This window comes from Rhincodon typus, chromosome 37 (genome assembly GCF_021869965.1).
Source record: "Rhincodon typus isolate 14 chromosome 37, sRhiTyp1.1, whole genome shotgun sequence".
In the NCBI taxonomy this organism is placed as follows: Eukaryota; Metazoa; Chordata; class Chondrichthyes; order Orectolobiformes; family Rhincodontidae; genus Rhincodon; species Rhincodon typus.
This window is the reverse complement of record NC_063368.1, coordinates 7761271-7785295: the sequence shown is the minus strand read 5'-3', so window position 1 is coordinate 7785295 and position 24025 is coordinate 7761271. Positions and strand designations below refer to the sequence as shown.

The 24025-nt window shown below is 40.4% G+C and overlaps 1 protein-coding gene across 2 annotated transcripts in view; it reads right to left on the bottom strand.

Moving 5' to 3' along the window:
• LOC109916227 (activating transcription factor 7-interacting protein 1-like) overlaps nucleotides 1–24025 on the bottom strand; it is a 104838-nt gene that overhangs the window by 32649 nt on the left and 48164 nt on the right. For both annotated transcript variants that reach the window (XM_048617310.1, XM_048617309.1), the window contains 4 exons: nucleotides 18867–18982; nucleotides 12994–13082; nucleotides 10163–10840; nucleotides 3105–3199 (listed from right to left, as the gene is read on the bottom strand). In XM_048617310.1, coding sequence (XP_048473267.1) covers nucleotides 3105–3199; nucleotides 10163–10840; nucleotides 12994–13082; nucleotides 18867–18982 — 978 coding nt within the window. The remainder of the gene's footprint in view (nucleotides 1–3104; nucleotides 3200–10162; nucleotides 10841–12993; nucleotides 13083–18866; nucleotides 18983–24025) is intronic.

The following is a 24025-nucleotide window of genomic DNA, read 5'->3' as shown; positions in this document are numbered from 1 at the left end:
GGGGCTGATATTAATCAGTGCAATTTTGGGTCACAGATATTGCTGCCTGATTTTGGTTATTTTTTTCAGAAGTTCTGTAATAAAAATACAGGTTTTACTGCAGCTGCATCCATCCTGAATTGATAATCTCAAACATGCTGCAAAAGAGGTTCAGCATTTCAATTGCTCTAGAGGGACAGCAAAGCTTACGTGCTACATTTCCAGATCTAGGTTTAACAGTCAGCAAAACATATCTTTGAGCCAAGGAGGGAACTATCACGGCACTGATCACAAAAATGAAACTTCCAATTTTTTAAAATAGCCAAATGCTATTGATAAAAGAACTATACTTTTTTACTGACCCAAAAGTCTTGTTCAATATAATACTGAAGTCTTAATGCTATCATACCTCATAGCTTTTCATTTTAGAATTAGATTTCCTTTTAATATATAACTAATTTTTTTAACTTTTTATGTAGCTTATCGAGTCATTCACTGCACAAGTAGTTCATTTTAGCCGTTCCTGCTTTATGACATAGTTCTGCAAGATGAGCCCAGCGTTTTTTCCGGAAACAGTGTTGTGATTTAAAGTCACTGTAGAAGATGAAGTAGCTGGTTGTGATTCATGTGATACAGAGCTTGGAGTTGTGTAAATATAGTTGAATCCTGCATTGTCTAACATGTCTGACCAGGCCCGGTACTGAAATTCTGCAGCTCCCCAGTAGTTTCTGATACTTGATTCTGAACGGTGGCCAGTGAGTGCCATGATCTCCCGTGCTCCAAGGCCAGCATCACACAGGAGACGAACAGTTGTAGTTCTGAGAGAATGGTTGGTGTACCTCTGGGACAGCCTGGCAGCGATGCTGATTCTAGGCATCATGCTTCCAAGATAATTTACTCCCATTGGCTCCCTTTTATACCAGACAGATTGTTCTCTTAACTGTTCTGGTGTTAATTTTAGAGGGTGAAGGTAGAAAGCAGGAGGATCTGGTGGCAACTTGGATATATAAAGTTCAAGGGAAGTGACTGGGCAGTTTACATCTCCTGGCATATCATACATCCGGCCCAATTTCAAAGGGTCTTCTCGACTTCTACTTTTCCCCGTATACTTCAGCATTGCATAACGTCGTCCATTGGGATCACGCTTAACAACAAAAGCATCTGGAGGGAGGTCCCGAAGGATTTCCCGTCCACGCTTTGCAAAGTGTAACTGCAGGTCAAACCAGACTTTGTTCACAAGTGCAAGGGGTGTGTGAAGTCCCAGGACACCAGATGTTCTGATCTTTCGAAGGTCAGCTGCGTTGATAGGGGGATGGTGGTTTGTTTCATCCTTTCCTTGCTTTCTGAGTATCTTAAGCACACCCAGAAACACATTATTGGCACTACTGAACTCCTTATCCTGCATCAGGCAGATCTGCCGGCTGTGAGGAGGCATCTTAAGGTGCCTGTTTAAACCTGCCCGGATGGACTTGTAACTAGAAATGCTATAGGTGTTACCATCATGATTCCTCACAGTGCCATAAAATTCTCTCAAAATACTATTAAGTTCTTCCACTGGCATAATTTCAAAATTTTCAACTCTGCCTTTTTCAATAAGCCATTGTTTAAGGATATTCACTGCCCAATCTGTCTGCTTGCGGGTGTTCTTCTCATTGCGCTCCTCCTCAAGTCCAATAAGATCCTCCTCAGTCACAGTAACATGCCGCCTGGCTCCATCTAAAAGTTCGTTGTTGGCAATTTGTTCCGCTGTCATTTGGTCCTCAAAACTTAGCAATGTGTTGCCATCGAAAATGCCATAGGTGTAGAGTGGGGAGTGAGACACAGTTTTTTCGGACAGCTGTGAATTGCGGAGTAATATGTAATGTTTTGATATAATTCTTTACATTTTAAAAAATAAACAAAATAACCCAGCAGGTGGCGTTCGTTATTAATGTTTCTGCTGAGGTGTGCCAACATTCAATAGTGCACACCTTATTAACCAATCGCTTTCACACATTACAAACCATGGCATTACACTTTATAACAATGGACTGTAGAAAGACACAAGTTTGCTTTCAGCTTTAAAAAAGCAATTCTAATTTTTTTTTAGCTGCTAGACTTTTCAACTATGGAGATATCTGATGAGAGAAAAACCAAACAGGGAAGACACATTGATTTCATGTATGTATTCTCTAGAGGAACTGGAAAAACTTTAGTGCTGTAATGAAGAGAATCTGTATTAGAAACTGGAAAAGGCTTACAAGTTCTGGAAACGAACCTTGACCGACTGAACAACTTCCATTTCTGCGCAGTGAAGCGCTGAACGATGAGTTACCCGGATGCGAAATTTAGGGCTGTTGGAAGAGTGAAGCATTGTTGCATCCCATCAAAAAGTTCCACTCAGGTGAAGGTTTCTGAAAACCTTTGATGGTATCTCTTTTTGAAGACTGAATCCAGCCACATTATGCTGTGCTAATGAGTGAGCAGTGTTTTATTTAGAAAATCTTTCCAGTTTATTTAGAGAATGCACAAAAAGAAATAATCACTTTCCCCTGTCTCCACCCAAGCGTGCATTTCTTGTCTTAAACAAGATCCCTCATTGCTTTACACCACTCTCTGGTCAGGGCAAAGATGTGGACATACAACATAATAGACACACATGTTTTTCCTCCCAGTACATTTCTTTGGGCACTTGTGGAAGGTCTTGTCACTTTTGTTGCCTCAAATTCTATATGGAGGCATTCCTAATTTTAATGCTAGAAACTAGCCCCTAAAATATATACTTTAAGTAAAATTAAAAATTTGGCTTTTAATTCTTTCTGCCAAGCTTCTTTGTAGTTTTATTAAAAAGGCAGATTTGCTCATGAAAACATTAAATTTTCCACTGAATTTGAATTTTAACTTCCTGACAAACAACAATATTCTGTAGAGGTTGAATGGTCAAGTGTAACAAGATAATCTAAGACTATTAAAAAAAGGAACAATGTGATGATCAGGTAAATTATTCTCCCGCACAAACAATACCCACATTCTACCCAAAGGGATACTTTACTATTTCACCATCTGTATCTGGCCAGCAGAGACAAGAAAGATTGCAGTGGGCTATAACTGGTGATATGATGTATATTGATATGTGTTGTACCCACCTGGTTGCTATTAGGCGGTGCTTTCTTAGCAGCTGGTGACTCTGCTGGAGCTGCGATGGGATGTCTCTGGGTGGTGGCCTGGCTGAGGCTGCTCTCTGTTAATGGAATACAAGCAATTCATTTAACATTCTAGTCTGACAAAGAAAAGCTCAGCTTCAAAGCTTCCTCTCAGCAGATATTTGATCCCAATGTCCACTGTAGCAATTATATGGAATTAATCTCTAGTACACTCTGCTCTAATTTTAAATCTGTCCACCAGCTACAATAGCTACTTAAAGGTTTAGAATGACCCCTGCAACCTTGAATACTCAGGTTACATCCAAAACAGAAGATATGGGTGTGCATCACAAGTTAGTAACACTTAGAGATTGACATCTTATACATCACTAAACTATTAAGAATACAATAAAAGCAGAGTTGCTGCTGACTTCACATTCTCAAGTTCTCACATTCAATGAAAGTGCATTGAAATTTCTAAAAACTTTATAGCTGTAGAGTTTCTACTGTGATTTATACTTGCAGACATGTGTACAGTGCATGTTATTAAATATGGAATTCATTCAAGAAATGAAGAAAAATGATTAAGCCATAAACTAGTTAAACACCGGTTGCATTCTCAATTATGTAATTCCACATGTATTTGTTTGAGACAACAATAGGCAGGGTAACATTAGAACACAAGAGCAGAAACAGTCCACTTGAGCCCTCAAGCTTGCCCTGCCATTCAATAAGAAAATGACTGATCTGCCCCAGGCTGCAACTCCTTTATTGTGCCAGCACATCATAACCAAAGGAGGAGTTGAGGGTTATCAAGTGTTATTTCAGTCTGAGAATTGTAAAATGGGAAGTGGGTTTTAATATCAAGCTCAATTTCAGCTTTCAACTTACCATACTCCTTATACACTCACAACTGAGAGACTAAATTCGGCTCTAACTCCATTTACAAATTTGCTGATGACATCACCGTAGTGGGTCAGATCTCAGACAATGACGAGGCAGAGTACAGTAAGGAGATAGACAGCTTAGTGGCATGATGCAAACACAGTCTCTCCCTCAATGTCATCAAAATGAAGGGAGCTGATTATCAACTTCAGGAAGTGGAGTGGAACAAGACCCCATTTATGTCAGTGGTGCTGTGGTGGAGGTGGTCAAGAGCTTGAAGTTCCTAGGAGTAAATATCACCAACAATCTATCCTGGTCCTTGCACATTGACACTACCGTCAAGAAAGCATACCAATACCTCTATTTCCTCAGAGGACTAAAAGAATTCCGGCATGTCCTCAATGACTTTTACCAAGTTTCACAGATCAACCTAGAAATTATCCCATGCAGATGCATCACAGTTTGAAAGCAGGTACCAAAAGATTCAATAACAGCTTCTTCCCTGCTGTTATCAGGCTTATGAACAGACCTCTCATATTAGAGTTGATCTTTCTCTACACCTTTGTAGCTGTAACACTTTATTCGACATTCTGTTCTATTACCCTGAGGTACTTATGTAAGGTAGGATTTGTCTCGTTTGCTGTATCTCCATACATGTGACAATAATAAACCAAATTAAATCAAATATCTGAACTGTTGTCCATCAAAGTCAGTATTTATGCATGAATTACAATAATTATTCATTTCTATCTAGCATAAAAACAGGAAGTGGCTCAACTATTAGCTTACAAAAGCAGAGATAGCATTAGATCCAAACAGAGAATATATATCAACCAGAAAAAGCAGCAAGCCTGAGATATGGGAACGGTTTAGGATTCAGCAAGAGGAAAAATGATTGAGCAAGAGGGGAAAGTAGGATATAACAGTAAATTTGCCCAGAATATAAAACAAAACTGATATAAAAGCTTCTATTAACGTGCACTGGACAGACCACCAGCTTATCTGCTCCTCTATATCCATCAAATGCCACCAGAAGCAACTGAAGATGAAGAAAGTTCAGAAAAAAGTTCAATGTTGAGTAGCTTCAAGGGTCAAGCAGACTAGCCATTTCCAACATAAATCACCAAAATCTCCAAAAGAACTCATTTTAATGGAGCAGAGGATATCTGGAAAGAGCTGAAGGCAGCCATCATCTCACTCCATTAAGAAACCATCAGCTACAAAACCAGAAAACATCAAAGACTGGTTTGAAAAGAATGACCACGAGTTTGGGTTCTATCCTCACGATTGAGGATACTGATAACTGCCCAGAAAGGGTAAGGAACCAAGGGTCCAGTGAGAGGGTGGAATTGAAGAAAATTAGTATTAGTAAAAATAAAAAAAGGTTCTAGAGAAATTAAACAGGGTTAAAAGGCTGACAAGTCACCAGAGCCTGATAATCTAAATCTCAGAGCACTGAAGGTAACTCCTAAAATAGTGGATGTAATGGTAGTCACATTGCAAAATTCTAGAGATTTCGGAGCAGTTCCTACAGATTGGAGGATGGCTAGTGTAATCTCAGTATTTAAATACAGGAGGAAGAGAAGAAACAGATCAGGTAGTCTAACTCAGTAGGGGAGGTGGAAACACTAGAATCTATTATAAAAAATGACCACACCTGGAGTATTCTGCATAGTTCTGGTCTCCCTTCCATAAGAGAATATACTTGCTATAAAGAGTGTGAAGCACAGGCTCACCAGGACTATTGAATAAGGAGAGATAGGTTTGACTCGGCCTGCACTCACGAGTTTAGAATGAGAGAGGATATCATTGAAATTCAATAGGGTAAGACACTAAATGCAGTGGAGGTTACTTCCCCTGGTTGGGGGGAGTCTAGAACCTGTGGTCACAATCCAAACATGGGGTAGACAACTTAGGACGGAGATGAGGGAAAAAAAATAATCTTCCGAGGGTGGTCAACCTGTGGAATTCACCACTACAGATGGCTGAGAGGCTAGATCATTGAGTGCAATCAAAGAAGAGATTTTTTTTAAGAGCTATTAAAGGCATCAAGCTGTATGAAGAGAAAGTAGGAATAAGGAGTCGAGATAAAGGATTAACCATTTAAATACTGAATGGCCTGTTCCTGTGTTTTTACGCTTACTGCCCATTCCTAATTATCCTCAAGATGATGATGATGATCCATACCCTTGAAACACCCTAGTTCATGTAGTCTATGTACACTAAATATTAAGTTGGAGTTACATAATTTTGACCTGAAGAGCAAGTGCTATAGTGCCACTTCATTTTTTGATACACTCACGGGACATGAGTGTCGCTGGCTGGCCAGCATTAATTGCCCATCCCTAGCTGCCTTTGAGAAGGAGGTGGTGAGCTGCCTTCTTGAACTGCTGCAATCCAAGTGCTGTAGACAGAACCACAAATGTCCTTAGGGAGGGAATTACAGGATTTTGACCCAGTGACACTGAAGGAATGGAAATGTATTTCCCGTCAGGATGGAAAGTGCTTGGGAGGAGAACTTGCAGGTGGTGGTGTTCCCGGTATCTGTTGCTTTTGACCCTCTAGGTGGAAGTGGTTGTGGGTTTGTAAGGTGATGTCTAAGGAGCCTTGATGAATTTCTGTAGTGCATCTCTTGGATAGTACACATTCTACTAAGCATCCGTGGTAAAGGAGTGGATGCTTGTGGATGTGGTGCCAGTCAAGCAGGCTGCTTTGTTCTGGATATGGTGTTGAGCTTTGAGTATTGTTGGAACTACACCTATCCAAGCAAAAGGGGAGTATTCCAACACGTTCCTGATGCACTTGTGCCTTGTAAATTGTGGATAGGCTACGGGGAGTCAGATGAGTTGCTTTCCACAATATTCCTAGCGTCTGACCTGCTCTTGTTGCCAGTGTATTATATGGCATGACCAGGTGAGTTTCTGGTCCAGGGTAATCCCAAAGATGTTGATAGTGAAAGATTCAGTGATGGTCACACTATTGACTGTCAAGGAGCACACTGTCTCTTATTGGAAATGGTCATTACCTGGCATCTGTGTGGTACAAATGCTACTTACCACTTGTCAGTCAAGCCTGGATATTGTCCAGATCTTCTTGTATTTAAACATGGACTGCTTCAGTACATGAGGAGTCACAAATGGTGCTAAAACTGTAATTGATGAACATTCCTACTACTTATGATGGAGGGAGGGCCACTGATTAAACAGCTCAAGATCATTGAGCCTTGGACACTACTCCGAGAAACTCCCGCAGAGATGTCCTGGAGCCGAGATGACTAACAACCACAACCAATCTTCCTACGTGCCAAGTATGATTCCAACTGGCAGTATTTTTGTCCCCAAGATACCCACTGATTTCAGTTTTGCAAGGGCTCCTTGATGCCACACTTGGTCAAACGCGGCCTTGACGTCAAGGACTGTCACTCTCAACTCAGCACTGGAATTCAGCTCTTTTATCCATGTTTAAACCAAGGCTGTAATGAGGTTGGGTGCTGAGAGAACATGGTGGAACCCAAACCAGGCATTGCGGAGCAGGTATTGCTTGATAACATGTCGGCAACAACTTCCATCACTTTATTGATGACCGAGAGTAGACTGAGGACGCAGTAACTGACCCGGTTGGATGTGTCCTGCTTGTGTATAGGACATAACTCGGCGTTTTTTGATATTGTCGGGGAGATGCCCGTGTGGTTGTACTATACTGGAATAGCTGGGCTAGGAGAGCAGGAAGTTCTGGAGCATAGGTTTTCAGTACTATTGCTGGAATGTTGTCAGGGTCCACAGCCATTGCAATATCCAATGCCTCCAACTTTTTTCTTGATATCATGTGGAGCGAATAGAATTGGCTGAAGACTGGCATCTGTAATGCTGGGGGCCATTGGAGGTCAAGATGGATCATCCATTCAGCACGTCTGGCTGAAGATTGCTGCGAATGCTTCAGTCTTATGGTTTGCACTGATGTGTTGGGCATTTTTATCATTGAGGATGGAGATATTTGTGGACCCTCCTCCTCCAGTGAGTTGTTTAATTGTCCACCATCATTCAGGACTGGACATAGTACAGCTTAGATCTGATCTGTTCATTATGGGTTTGCTTAGATCTGCTGTTTATGCTGTTTGGCATGCAAGTAGTCCTGATTAGTAGCTTCACTAGGTTGACGCCTCATTTTTAGGTATGTCTGGTGCTGCTCAGGGCATGCTCACCCATACTCTACACTGAACTAGGGTTTATCCCCTGACTTTATGTTAATGGTTGAGGGGGATATGTTGGACCAGGAGGTTGCAGATTGTGCTGGAGTACAATTCTACTGTTGGTGATGGCCACAGCGACTCATGGATGCTGAGTCTTGAGTTGCTGGATCTATTTCAAATCTATCCCGTTCAGCACAATGATAGCGCCACACAACACGATGGAGACTTTACTCAATGAGAAGATGGGACTTCGTCTCCACAAGGACTATGCAGTGATCGATCTTACCGATACAGTCATGGATAGGTGCACCCGCAGCCAGTGGATTGGTAAGGATGAGGTCAAGTATGCTCTGCCCTCTTGTTGGTTCTCTCACCACCTGCCACAGACCCAGTTTAGCACCTATGCTCTTCAGGACTTGACCTGCTCGATCAGTAGTGCTGCTGCTGAGCCACTCTTGGTGATGGACATTGAAATACACCACCCGGAGTACATTTGCACTGTTGGCACCCTCAGTGCTTCCTCCAAGTGTTGTTTAAAATGGAGATGTACTGATTCATCAGCAGAGGGAGGACAGTACATGTTAATCAGCAGGAGGTTTCATTTCTTTGTTGAGGCTTCATAGTGACTGAAATAACTGAATGGCTTGCTAGGCCATTTCACAGGGCAGCTCTGAGAGTCAACCACATGGCTGTGGGTCTGGAGTCACATGTAGACCAGACCAGACATGGATAACAGATTTCCCTCCCTGTAGGGCATAGACAGACAGATGGATTTTTCCAACTTTTGACAATGGTTTCATGGTCATCAGTAGATTCTTAATTCCAGAGTTTTTAAAATTGAACTCAAATTCCACGTGGCAGGGTTCAAACCTGCGTTGCTAGAACATTAGCGGAGTTCCTGGATTAATAGTATAGCAATAATACCACTAGGTCATTGCCTCCTATAAGTTACTCCTATCTGTTCTAAAAACAGAATAATCCACTTTCTCTAGTTTCCTCACATTGGAGTCTCTGAAGTAGCTGGACAAGGTTTTTGTTTGAGATACAATGCATTTCAGAAATATGGGCAATGGAGGGGGCCATCTGGTGCTTAAACTGTTCATACAGCTGTCACATCTTCCTGCTCATCCCTCATATTCATTAATACTTCGGGTCACATTCAATTCCGGAGAATCCTGATCAACTAGACTTCAGTCCCCACTGCAATAAATATTTCACTTTTTAAAATTACCCACAACTTTTTCAGCATGTGCTAAAGAAGCTGACAAATACGTATTTAAATACCTCCTCCTGAACTTTGCCCCAAACATGGTGCGAGGGACCATAAAAGCAGTTAGTGTAACATTTGTTTTACATAAAAATATCGCAAATGAGCTCCCACTTTCTGGAACAGAAACCTACCAGAAAACAACTGTATGGGTCTTAGCTAAATCATGACGCACTTTTTTAAAATATATAAGACTTAACTGCTTGATCCATGTAAGGATTTCTGTTACACTGTCATTGAAGATACTTTACAGCAAAAGGGCTTATTTTCCATCTGAGATTAAATAGTTATAAGCCATATTTACCTACCAAACCTGTTATCAATACTCTAAAATGCAACAGACTAAATATGGTACTATGGACACCAGCATTAAGATTTCAAAAGTATTTATATTTCACTTCTTTTTTTAAATGGCATTCTGATTCATTGCAGCCCATTAATACCTTGAATTCAGACATGGCTGCACTTTGGTGCAGATGTATTGCGTTTTTATTCTAAAGTGAAACTGTGGCCCTCAATTCACCTCTGGGTTCACGACCTTTCATAAATCAAATTCAATGCCCCACAACCAGCATGTACAGATTTTGATGAAGAAAGGTAGCCAGCAATAACACTAACATGTTTAATCTCTGGATTATGTGCAAAATTAATCACAAACCTAGCTAAACAAACAATTCAGTTTGAATGCACACGGTTGCACATAATAAATAGTTCACTCACCTGATCTGGACGTTCCTGCACTGGTGCAGTCTGAAGTGACGGTTAATGACTGATTTGATGATCCAGAGACTTGGCCCTGGCTGTAAGTCTGCGAAGGCCTTGGCTGTATTGATGGCCTAGTATGAGGAGGGCTAAAATGTCCTGGGGTACCCAAAGATGGTTGTGCTGTCCGGGAAATCTGAGGTGAAAGAGTAGACTGAGTACTAGTCACAGTAGTCGTCTGACTGGAAGCAGCATTACTTATCTGTACTGAGCCCATACTTCCAGGGGACTTCCTTTGGACTCCAGGGCTTGGCAACGAAGGACCAGCACCAGTTGCTTTTGCTACATTTGCCGATGCCTGCGATGCGAGTGGTTTGGAGAGGTTGTTAAGCATGGGTTGGGACTGAACAGGCAAGAACTCAATTCCAGGTTGCTGGTTCGTCATCAAACTACTTGCTGAAGCCTGAAGAATTTGAGGCTGGGAAGACATTGCCACCGGAACTGTAAGCAATACTGGCACTGATTGAAGAGATACTGGCATAGGCTGGTTACTGCCAGAGGTTGGCAGTGACTGATTGTTTCCCACTACTGCTGCAGTTGCTGGCAGCACAGGAGTGACCACAGCACCAGATGTCCCTGCACTCTGAGGTTTAGTCTGTCCGCCAACTACCTGAGGTGGTGTGAAGTTAGTAATACCTGCAACAGCAAAACATCCTCCAATCAGAATTTGCAGACAAATCTTATTTTTTGCACTCCACCATCTACCCCAAGCTTCAATTTGGAACCCAATCATGCTTTCATAATGGATGGTAGTCAAAAAGGTCAGGCAAGTCTCACACAGCTGTGACTGCCTTCAATATTAACGTTAAAGAGTTTAATAGAACAGAGTCAGTTTAGCTCTGTAGCTCAACCTGCTATATAAAAGAGCATACAGGATATAAATCTATTGATGCAGCAATGCACTGAGGCTCTACTAGGCATCAGGAGATTTTTCCACCAGATGCGAAAAAAATGAGGTAAGCTATGTCACTATTCCACATCAGTTGGAAATGGAATCATTGGAACTGGCAAACTAAAGTTTTAAATGTTGATAGATCTAACAGATATAGATAATTGCCTGACAATACATTAGATTATGTTTTGGTAAACATGCAGGCAACAGCAGCTTAATCTCCCACTTGGATGACTGCCTAAAGAAAAAAATGAAATGAATAGGCTGTTAATGGGAATTTAATTGCACTTATATAGTCCTCAATTAAACAAAAATTGGCAGTTTGGGGATTTACAGCAATAGTCTTGAGGCTTTCAGTTATTCACTCCTTTTCTCAGAGTGGCACATCTACAAATATTCAAGCCCTTGCTCAAATGGAAGAGATTAAAATTAGTAAAAGTTTAATTAGTAAAGCCCAAAGTTCCAGTTGGTAGACTAATTAGTAAAGGTAGGTCACATGGGATTCAGGGTGAGCTTGCCAATTGGATCTAAAAGTGGTTTAACGGTAGGAGACAGAGGGTGGTGGTGGAGGGGGGTTGTTTTTCGGACTGGAGTAGTGTTCCAAGGGATTGGTACTGGGTCCACTTTTGTTTGTCATTATTTATAAATGATTTGGACGAGAATAGGTATGGTTAGCAAATTCGCATATTACACCAAAATTGGTAGTACAGTGGAAAATGAAGAAAGTTATTTAAGTTTACAAAGCGATTGTGATCAATTGGGTCAATGGGCTGAGGAGCAGCAGATGGAGTTTAAATTGGATAAATGCAAGGCGCTGCAGTTTGGTAAAAGAAACAAGAACAGGACTTGTACAAGTAATGGTAGGGCCCTGGGTAGTGTTGTAGAATAGAGAACCTAAGGTTCAGGTATGTAATTCTTTGAAATTTGCGTCACATGTAGACAGGGTAGTTAAGGCAGTATTTAACATGCTTGCCTTCACTGCTTAGACTTCTGCATGTGGGAGCTGGAACATTATGTTGAGGGTGTACAGGACTTTGGCGAGGCCTCTTCTGGACTACTGTGTACAGTTCTGGTCACCCTGCGTCCAGAAGAATATTAAATTGGACAGGGTTCAGAAAGGTATACCAGGATGTTGCCGGGAAGAATGGGTTTGATTATAAAAATAGCTAGATAGGCTAGGATTTTTTTCAATGGAGCGTAGGAGGTTGAGGAGTGACCTCAGGGGTTTATAAAATCATGAAGGGCGTACATATGGTGAATTGCAAAGGTCTTTTCCCTAGGGTGAGGGAGTTTAAAGCTAGGGGGCATATTTTTAAAGTGAGAGGAGAAAGTTTAAAGGACAGGTGAGACAACTTTTTTTTTTTAAAATGAAAAAACACTGGTGTGTGTGTGGGGAACGAGCTGCCAGAGGAAGTGGTAGATGCAGGCACAGTTACAACATTTAAAAGACATTTGGATAAGTAAATGAAAAGGAAAGTTTTGGAAGGATGTAGGCCAAACACAGGCAAGTCGGACTAGTTTAGTTTGGGATCATGGTCGACGTGGACGAGTTGGAGTGAAGGGTCTGTTTCAATGTCGTAAGACTCTATGAAATCATGTTGAGCAAGTTGGAAAGCAAATAGCTACAGGAATCAAGCAGCTGGTACAAAGATAACGTGATGATGCAAAATGTGAAGCTCCTCTAGAAACAATATTTATTAAAAATATTCCCTCCAATTATGCAATATGGAATTTAATCCCCATGAGCTGGATATTTCAAAAAGCCACATGTATTGTGCTCACTTAGCAGTTTGAGCTGTGGCAACAATATTTTCATTAAATGAAGAGCTTGACTTAATACAGTTAAAAATGCTGTTGAAACTCATTAATTGAATCAGATAGATTTTTTAATACATACCTGTACTACTTGAGTTTGCAGATTGTTGTCCTGATGCTACACTATCTGCCATATTTCTTCGCAAGTCCAGCATCTGCCTTACTGTTCCACTGAAACAGAAATTGGATACAGAAATCTCACAACAACCTACCAATATCAGGCAACTAAGATTTCCCAAAGATGTTATATCCTCCTTTTTTGTTGATTGCTGATTATCTCAAAGTTTCTCTCATAAGAAATAAAGCTTGGATGATTGCTTGGAGCAGAACAAAAAAAAAAAACCCATTTTCCTAAATAACCAGAAATTGAAACCACTACGGAGCAGAGATGATTTATAGTTAAGTGGGGGGCTGGAAGGGAGAACTCAGAGATTCCTAACAGATTTCGGTTATTGAATTAGTCAGCAACAAGGAGCCACAAATTGAAAATCAGTGCTAGAAGCATAAAAAGGGAGACTGAATGGAAGGTTCAGCCAATTAGCGACTAAAGTTGAGTGCATATTGAAGGCAAATAAAGTATTTAAAAGGAAGCTTTAAACAATGTGGGTGAAACGCAGAAAAATGGTAGTAGAGACAGATAAAGCTGGCACCAGGGTATGAAACGAGTTTAGAATATATTTTTATTAATTGGGAACTTGGCTATAAAGTGGAAGCAAATGGTTTTTTTGGTTCTCAGTTCTGTGGAGCTAATTCCTGACTGCCAAAAGTCTTCAAGCAGGCATTCAATCAGCATTTCCAAGAAACCATGGGACTTAAATGACTAGATAGGCTACCTAGTGAAATAAATGGTGTGTTTACTAAATTGAGCTTTCAAAACCCAGAGTGCAGGACCAGATACCAGAAGTTCGGAAGAAAAAGGCTCATACCAGTTGCGCAGATTAGCAGCTTCAAAAGTTGCCAGAACCAGAAAAATCAGGAAATTAACTTTTCCATGTGCCTCAGGGAGACTTGGAGAATGACATCTGGGGATTGTGCAGAAAGTTGTCTCAAGGGAAACTTGTGACCTCTTCAGTTATAATAAAAAAAGAAGATAATTATACTTCACTCGGGCTGATATTTGCCAAGGATATTTCCTGGGTGGGGGGGTGGAATCTTACATTTTGCTGTTAAAAGGAGACTTTTAAGTATCTAATATACAGGTTATTTTTCCATTTTCTGGTATAACAAACTCTCGTTCTTTTGTTTCAAACACAGTGAACAGTTTTCCACAAGGCTACCAGTGGCTGCCCACCAGAGTAACAAACAGAACAACAGGAGCAGGCCATCCAGCCCTTCAAGCCTGCTCCATCTTTCAATGATTATGGTTGATCATCCAACTCCACAGCCTTTTCCACTTTTACCCCCACATCCTTTGAGCCATTTAGTCTTAAAAATTATACCTACCGCCTTCTTGAAATCAATGTTTTGGCCTCAAACACTTTGCAGCTGAGAAATTTACATGTTCACTGCTCTTGCGGGTTCCCCGTTTTCTCTCAAAATAACTTTAATTTAGCCAAATTGCAAAAAGAAAAAAAAAAAAAAAAATCATGGTCTATCAAGTCAGAGTCACTCAATCATCACTATCAACTGGGATCATAATTAGGGCAACTGGTAAAATAATCTCTGTGTACCTAAATTTCCTTATTCTTACAAAGTAAACTGGAGATTCATGCAGTAATTATAAAATGAATTTATAATGTTAATATGGCTTAAAGTCAGTCCATTTGATCAATGACTTTAACAGAATGCAAGACTTGATGAAGAACAGTCTCCCATTTCAAAAGGGAAATTTGAGAACATTTGCTTATCTGTTTGATGCATTCTTAATTACCATGGAAGGGCATTAGCTGAAAGATGGTAGTAGAAATATAGTTTCTTTTCAAAATAGAAGGTATGCATTATTACAGCTTCCCAGTGTAGAGATAGTGGTATGATGTTCATATCATTGGATTGCCAATCCAGAGACCCAGGTTAATGTTCTGAGGATGAGTTCAGTTGGCATTGTGGCAGCTGGTGTAATTTAAAATTCCATCAATAAAATTTGGAATTAAAAGGCTCAGTTATGACAACCATGAAACCATCACTGGCGACCCAGATGGATTTGCACAATTAACCAAGTTCTTAATGAAATAAATCTATTCTTATCTGGTCTAACCTACATGTGACTCCAGACACAGTAATGTCAATGACTCTTAAAACACCCTCTGAAATTAAGTTCAAGGGCAATCGGCAATGGGTATCAGCTAAGTCCACATTCCATAAAATAAATCAAAAAACCTTCGGTGTACAAATTGAAAATAAAATTTCCCTGAAATGCTGAGTAAGTATATATGATGCAAATGTGAGACAGGAGCAGAAGTAAGCCATGTGGCACTCAAGGCTGCTCCACGTTTCAATAAAATCATGGTTAATTGGTCTGTGGTTCAAGTTCCACATTCTTATTCTTCCACATACGATAACCCTCGATTTCCCTACCTAGCAAACATCTAACCATCTCAGTCTTAAAAATACTCAATGACCTGACTGCTGTGACCTTCTCAGGCAGATAGGAAAATAAAAGTTACTCAACTCTCTTCTGAAAGTGTGACCCCCAAATATTAAAAACAATGTTCCTTAGTTCTGGACTGACCCACTCTGTCAAGACCATTCAGGATATTCTGCACTTGAATCAAATCACCCCTCACTCTTCTGAACCTCACCCTATCTTGCCAAGACAAATCCACTCGTTCCAGGTAACAATCCAGTAAACCTCCTTTGAACTGCCTCAATGTATTTACATCCCTCCAGATATAAACAGATCAAAACAGCAGTCTTCAAAATAGTCTCACCAATGCAATATATAGCTGAAGCACAATATCCTTATTTTTATATGTTCAATTCCTCTCATAATAAAGAGGATAATCTATTAGCATGTGCTTTAACTGAATATTAACTTCATGACTCATGCAGCAGAACACCCGATTTCCTCTGCACCTCCAAATTATGATGTTTTTCTCCATTTAAGTAATACTGTTTTAATCTTCCTGTCAAAGTAAACATCTTCACATTTCCCCACATTATACACTATGTGCCAGACGTTTTCCTCAGTCAATCTATACCTGCTTACAACATCCTTATGCCTTTTTCACAGCATACCTTCCTACCTATCTAGGTGTTGTCTGTGAATTTAGCCATCATGCCTTCATTGCCCTCATCTAAGTTATTGAACAAACTATAAAAAGCGGAGGCTCCAGCAGAGACACTTGTGGGATTCCACTCACTAAATCCTGGAATCTGATAAAAATACATTTAGGCTTTCTTTCACTGCCAGCCAATCACCCATCTATGCCAATATGGTTACCCATCACACCATGTGCTTATTTTTTGCAATAATCTTTGTGGCACCTTATTAAATGTCTTCTGGAAATTCCAAGTACAATTCATCTACAGGCTCTTTATCCATAGCATATTACTCCTTCAGAGAACTTCAATAATTTGGTTAAACATGGTCTTTTGATGAGACCACAACATCTCTTCCAAGTTTTACTGAATTTTTCTAAAATGAGCAAATATAAATTTCACTAATAACCACAACACCCCCAACCCACCCACCCCAAGAGGCTGAAGTTCAACATTTAATATTGTTGTTTCAATTTGTTTAAATGTTAGCGGAGAAGTTAAAATTCCATTCTGGAATTGTGGATTCTCAACCAAAATTTCAAATAAAGATTTTACAAAATACTGCAGCTTTAAAGCATCATATAAAGCAAACTTCTAAAAATTTATCTGGGATGTGTACTTTGCTGGCTAGATCGAGTATTTACTGCCCTTGAAAAGAAGAGGTTGGCTGCCATCTTGAACTGCTGCAGTCCATTTGGTGTAGGCACACCCACAGTGCTGTTAGGAATGGAGTTCTTGAATTCAGACCCAGTAATACTGAAGGAATGGCAATAGATTTATAAGTCTGGATGATGTGCGACTTGGAGGGGTACCTGCAGATGGTGGTGTTCCCACATATCTTTGTCCTTCTACATGGTAGTGGTAGTAGTTTGGAAGATGCTGTCTAAGGAACCTTGGGGAACTTCTGCAGTTCATTTTGTAGATGGTGCATACAGCTGCTACTGAGTGTGAGTGGAGGAGGGATTGAATGTTTGATGGGTGATGCTTCTTGTTGTAGGTGCCACACTCATCCAGAAGAATGGGTACGAGGTGGTGAGTTGCTAACTACAGGATTCCTAGCCTCTGACCTGATCTTCTAGCTGCAATATTTATACAGCTAGTCCAGTTCAGGTTTGGAGAGATATGGGCCAGAAGCAGGCAGGTTGGACTAGTTTAGTTTGGGATTGTGATTGGCATGGACTGGTTGGACCAAAGGGTCTGTTTCCATATTGTATGACTGTGACTATGCCATGGGGCACATGGGATTAGATTATCTCTTGTTAGAGATGGCCATCACCTGAGACTTCTGTGGCATGAATTTTATTTACCACTGGTCAGTCTAAATCTGGATATTGTCCAGGTCTTGTCGCATTTGGACACTGGTTGCTGCTTTATACCCAAGGAGTTCAAATGGTGCTAAATACTGCTGACTGCACAAACATTTCAGATCTTGTGATGGAGCAGCTGAAGATAGTCAGGCCTAGGATACTATCCTAAGGAACTCCTGTTGAGATGTCCTGGATCCGAGATAACTGACATTGAACAAACAAAACCATCTTCCATTGTGCTAGGTATGACTCCAAATCAGCAGAAATATCTTCCCCTGATTTCCATTGCTAGGAGCCCTTGATTTCACTCCTAGCCAACTGTTAAGGGCAGTCAATGTCACCTCACCTCTGGTGTACAGTTATTTTGTCCATGTTTGAACCAAGGCTCTACTGAGGCCAGGAGATGAATGGTCCTAGTGAGATGCTAGTGAGCAGGTTTTTGCAAAACAAGTCATGCTGATAACACTGTTAATGACTCTTTCCATCATTTTATAGATGATCAAGAATAGTCTGATGGTGGTGGTGATGGGCTGATTTGATGCTCCATTGTATTGAAATACCTTACTGAGCACTCTACTTATAGGAGATGAGCATCAAGTCTATAAAATTCAACAGGTTACCTCAAAAGGGAGCTCACTGCTCGTTCCCATGCTGTTTCACTATCTAACATAGGTGCATATTTGTGCCAAGACTTCTATCGCCATTACACTTTAGCTGGGCAATAATTAAGAGTCTGGCCTTTGATTTTTATATTCTCCTCAATCTCTTGACGCAGAGCTTTTTATCATGCTCCAATCTCTTAAATTTAGAGAGAATGGTTTTGTTGCACCTTTCCTTACTTTTTTTCCAAGGTTCAAAACACACTCAAGCCTACTGACAACCAATCCATCAATATCTACTGAAACAAGGCTTCGTGAGGGGTTAATATAGGGATTTGTATCATGGCAGGCTGCCCTGTGCATTCAAATTTACACTTTCAACAGTGGCACAATTACTGCAGCTGGTGAAAATATTCTACTGCACCTACACGAATCAATCAACGTTCTTACAGTTACTAACATTTTGTACTGCTGATCTTGGAGTGAATCGCTTTCCAATTTACACTTTCCGAAGTTCCTTTCCTTAGTGTAGTTTGTGCAGTTGTCAGGTATTCGAAAGTTTTTCTATTTTAAGTGGTACCCAAGACCTGTACCAAATTGAAATGTGCAGAGAAGCAATGAAAGCAAGGGCAGGCAGAACTCTGGTTCAAACACATTCCTCTCCTCACAGCCACACTTGTTCCCTCTGTGTAAAGAACTGCAGCTATAGGTTTAGCCTGCTGAGTTATCCGAGAGGACACAAATCATGTAGCCTGGCACACAACATCCAAGTTTCAAGGGACTGAGACTGCTCTCAGCAAACGGTATGGAATAAGAACTTGTCCAAAACATTTTGTTTAGAGCCTCCTTACCTGCGAGGTGGCACACTACCAGAAGCACCAAGAGAAGGGTTGTTGGATTTGCTGGGTGACACAGGTTGTGCAGACTGCGGTCCAGATGGTTGCTGAGGTGTGGAGATGGTTGGAGTCTAAATTAAATAGAATAGAATAGAATAAGGAGAGATGTGCCAAAATGAACAAAGTACTTACATGTTCTCAATATCACAACACCCTCTAAGGAGTTAAACTCAGCAGTTTATCGGCACAATCTCTAAGGCACAGTCTGATGGTCATTATCATCCAGAATGAAGCAGCCCTGCTTGATTTCCACCCCAACCACCATCTACAAGATGCACTGCAACAACTTGCCAAGGCTTGTTTGACAGCATCTTCAAATATCATGATCTTTATCAGCTATAAAAGAGTGAGGGCACTACACACGTGGATGCAACATGACTGCAAGCACTGCTCCAATTCAAACACGACGCTAATTTTGAACTGTACTGCTGTTCTTTCACTGTTATTGGGTCAGAAACCTGGAACTGTTAAAGTGTGGGTGTACCTATACCACATATTATGAGGCAGCAGTTTACCTTCATAAGGACAGTTAGGGATGTACAACTGTCAAAGAAAGTCAACTTTTCTGAAGTATTGGCAATTTGAACTCTACTAATCTGTTAATACTAATTAATTAGAGACTGAACAAGAGAGAAAACTAATTCTAGCTATCTCACAATCCATTTAAAAAAAACCACGGATAAGTCAGGTTTGAGATTAAAATTCAACTACTTATCAGTTTGCAATCATTTCTTCTACTACTTGATGGTTCTCAATATTAAACATTACAAAATTAGATGCAGACATTTCCACATAAACTGTTAACTGTCTGGGATAATTAAAAATCTCAAAGCTATTTCATTGCAGTAATCTTAGAACTGTTCCCATTCAATTAGCAGCATAAAAACACTTATTTTGTTAATTTAGAACATCCAGATAGTTCTGTGGAACAATACCGCTCGCTAGTCTCAGTAAAATGAAATCTTTATTTGGAGAAGAAAGGCCAATTCATTGTAAAGTACAATTTAAATAATGGCACAGAACAGGAACTTAAACCACAGCTCATCAGATAGAAAATTAGCCCTCTCTGTTTCTACAATTCGGAGGGCAAAGTCTTATTGTTATCATCTGCAGCGAGATCAGCCCTTGGTATTTTTCCACAGTTGAAGACTAAGGGTATTCTAATGATGTATGACACAACCTTAGTTGCTAGTAAAGTAGTGCCATCTGAAATATTCATTACCCACCTTCATTTATATATGCTGAAGCTGTGTGTAAAAATCATTCACATCGAGTTTGGCAGATCAGGCATGAATAAGAACAGTGCATTGTATGCCAAGTATTTTTTCTAAATGCACATTAACAAAGCTGCTTAGTTTCCACATAATGGAGTTCTATCACATTGTATAACACTTCATTGTTAAGAGTAGGCCACTCAGCATCTTCAGCCTGTTACTACAGAAAGTTGCATACACAGCCCAGACAATCATGGAAGCCAACGTCTCATCCACGGATTCCATTTACACTTCTTGTTGCCACAGAAAGGCTGCCAAAGACCCCTCCAACCACAGTATTACACTTCCAACCTCCTGCACCAGGCAGAAAATACAGAAGTTTGAACATACATACCAACAGTTCAAGAACAGCTTCTTCCCTTCTGTTATTAGACTACTGAATGAACCTCCAATTTCAAATCTAATGATGATCTTGCTTTTGAGCACCTCCTGTGCAGCTGTAACCTTGCATGCCTTGCTCTGTCTAAACACCCTATGATCTATATGTCATGATCTGCCTGTACTGGTCACGGAACAAAAAAAAAAACAAACTTTTCACTGTAATTAGGTACATGCAACAACACTAAAATCAAATTAAACCATTCAATAAGTTTTAAATAACATGCAGTAATTTAACATCTACCCGCATTAATTAAAAAGTCAATACATAAACTAGCTCCAAGCATGGTACATGAATTTCTCTCAGTTTTCGCAGAAATAGTGCAAATGATGAGGTGGATAAACCTGTGAAAAACGCGAAGAACTCTGGAGAAATTCAGCAGGTCTGGCAAATGTCCATTAAAAGAGAAAGAAAGAGTTAATGTCTCAAGACTGGTATGACTCTTCTTCAAAGGAGTGAGAAATCCTACTGGTCTTGAAACATGAACTCTGATCCTCTCCCACACAGATGCTGACAGATTTGTTGAGCTTCTCCAGATTTCAGATTTCCAACAGCTGCAGTATTTTGTTTTTACTGGAGAAACCTATGGTTCTGTAATAATCACCACCACAAACTCCATATTCTGAAAGGGTTGATTTATGTCCAGCTAACGTAACTGTCACCTCATTTAACATGAGCTAAACTAAAAACCAAGACATTTGCTTGTCGCAGAATTATTCATTTCAGAAGTCTAACTATTATGCAAAAGGTATATACTTGAGTCATTCCTGCTAAAAGAGCCATATATAGGATTACAGACATTCTAAACAGAAGCTGTATACAATTCTGCAACAAACAGCTCAGCTCAAAGCTCTGTGATCCTGACACGACCAATCATAAATGGTGGTAGATAATTAAGACAATTAACCAGAGGCAGAGACTCCACAAACATCGGCAGCATGGTGGCTCAGTGGTTAACACTGCTGCCTCAGCGCCAGGGACCTGGGTTCGATTCCGCCCTCCTGTGTGGAGTTTGCACATTCTCCCCGTGTCTGCGTGGGTTTCCTCCCACAGTCCAAAGATGTGCAGGTTAGGTGGATTGGCCATGCTAAATTGCCCGTATTGTTCAAGGATGTGTAGATTAGGTGGGTTATGGTGGTGGGTCTGGGTGGGATGCTTTGGGAGTTGGTGTGGACTTGTTGGGCCGAAGGGCCTGTTTCCACACTGTAGGGATTCTCTCTCCAGCTCTATGATGGAGCAGCACAGCAGGTTAGAGCTAAATACCAGGTTGAAGCATCTGCAATCATTTTCAGCCAGAACTGCTGAGTAGATAACAATCATAAAATGGTTATATGCCTACAAAGGTGACACTCAACTGATGACATTTCTGCCAACTCTGGTGGAACAATTCACCTAGTCCCTCCCCCCACCTTTTCCCCAGAGCTCTGCAAACGTTTATTGCTTCAGATAAATATCCAAATGTCTTTGGAAGGCCTCAACTGAATTCAAGCAAACCATTCCAGATGCACTGCACAAAAATGTTTTCCACGTCATCATTGCTTCTTTTGTAAATCACGTTAAATTGACAGCCTTCTTGACCCTTCTGCCAAAATGCAAACAGTTTCACCCAATCTAGGCCAGGCGTCTTGTGATTTTGACTATGTCTATATCACTATGTAATTTTCTCTTTTCCTAGGAGGACAGCAACAGCTTCTAAAACTTATCCACTCAACTGTAGTTCTGTATCCTTGGAATCATCCTCATTCATCTTTAATGCATCTCCTCGAACACCTTCCTTCCTAAAGTGTGGTGCCCTGAGACTGGATTCTTCTGGGAGAACCTAAAACTAGCAGTTACTGTTTAAAAATTAGGGATCATCCATTTAAACTAAAACTAAAACGTGAACTTTTTTTCTCTAAGAGGGCATGAGTCTTTGAAACAGTCTTCCTGAAAAGGCAATGGAAGCCAAGTGTTTGAATATTTTTTAGATAAGACTTTTGTTGAAAGATTTTTGTTTTGGTGAAAGATTATCAGGGTAGGCAGGAATATAAGTGTGAGGTTACAATCAGATCAGTCACGATCTTATTGAATGACAGAGCAGCTCAAGGAGTTGAATGGTCTAGTCCTGCTTCTAATTTATTGTCCATATGATACTGAAGAGTTTTATGTAGAAAAATCCCAAACCAATTACCGGTCAAACAGTCCACTGTCAGTCATCAGTAGTAGTGGAAGATGGCATTGACAAGTGCTATCAAGTGGCACTTAGCAATAATTTATTCATTGATGCGCTGTTTGGGTGCCACAAACAGGTAAGACAGCCAGAGATTCCATGGGTGAGGCAACTGTGCTTGACCTCATGGCAGCATCCGACTGTGTGGGGCAAAGAAGCCTTTCATAAAATCAAATACAATAAGCATCAGGTGAAAAACACTTTACTGGTTGCAGTCATATCTACCATAAAGGGAAGATGGTTATTGTTCTTGGAGCCAACCATCTCAGTCCTAGAATATTACTGCAGGATTTCCTCAAGGGAATGTTTAAGCTCAACAACCAAATTATCATCAATAATTTATCCATTATAAAATTAGAACTGGATGTTCAATGAGCGCTAAATGCTCAGCGCTATTTGCAACTCCATGAATCAGTCTGGTGTCTCTATGAGGCAAGACACAGTCAAAATTCAGGCTTGGGCTGGTAAGTGGCAAGTAATACGCTAGGTGGCAAGTAATACGCTAGGTAATGATTATGTCCAAAAGAAAACAAACCTGGACTAGCTCCCCTTAACAGTCAATGGTAATTATCATTGTTGAAACCTCTAATATCAACATTATGGTGGTTATGACTGGTTCAGTTCAGCTGCTGGTCAGTGATTAAAATACCACACCATTAAGAAACAAAACTAGATCAGGTGGAGAATTGTACTTTAGATAACTTACCTCTGTATTCCCCTAATACAACCCATCACCTACAAAAGCACAAGAATGTGATGGAATACTCTCCACCTGTCTAGGCGAGTGCAGCTCCAACATTACTCAGACCTCAAAACTCCCAAGGGCACCTTAATCAGTACTCTACCATATTAAGGAAGAGTCCTTTGACCATTGGTATACCTGGCAGTATCTATGAATTAAGATATACTGTACCAACTCACCTAAGGCTTCTTTGACAGTGTTGTCCTAACTGGAGAAATACATAGAGACGTATGACATTGCTACTTCTTGCAGCTCCTTCAAATCAAACACTACCCTGACCTGAAATGTATTGCCATGATGGCTCATCACTACCTTAACTGGGGACAGGCAATCAAATGCTGACTAATGACACCTATTTTCCCGTAACTGGGTTGAAAAAAATGGTTTTAGAGCCAGAGGAACTCCGTGAAGTAGAAGACCAATCTTTTCTCAAATAATATGGTAAGAACATGATGCAAGTTAATGAACAGTTGGTAATTACATGAGATAAATCAGAATGAAATCCAATGG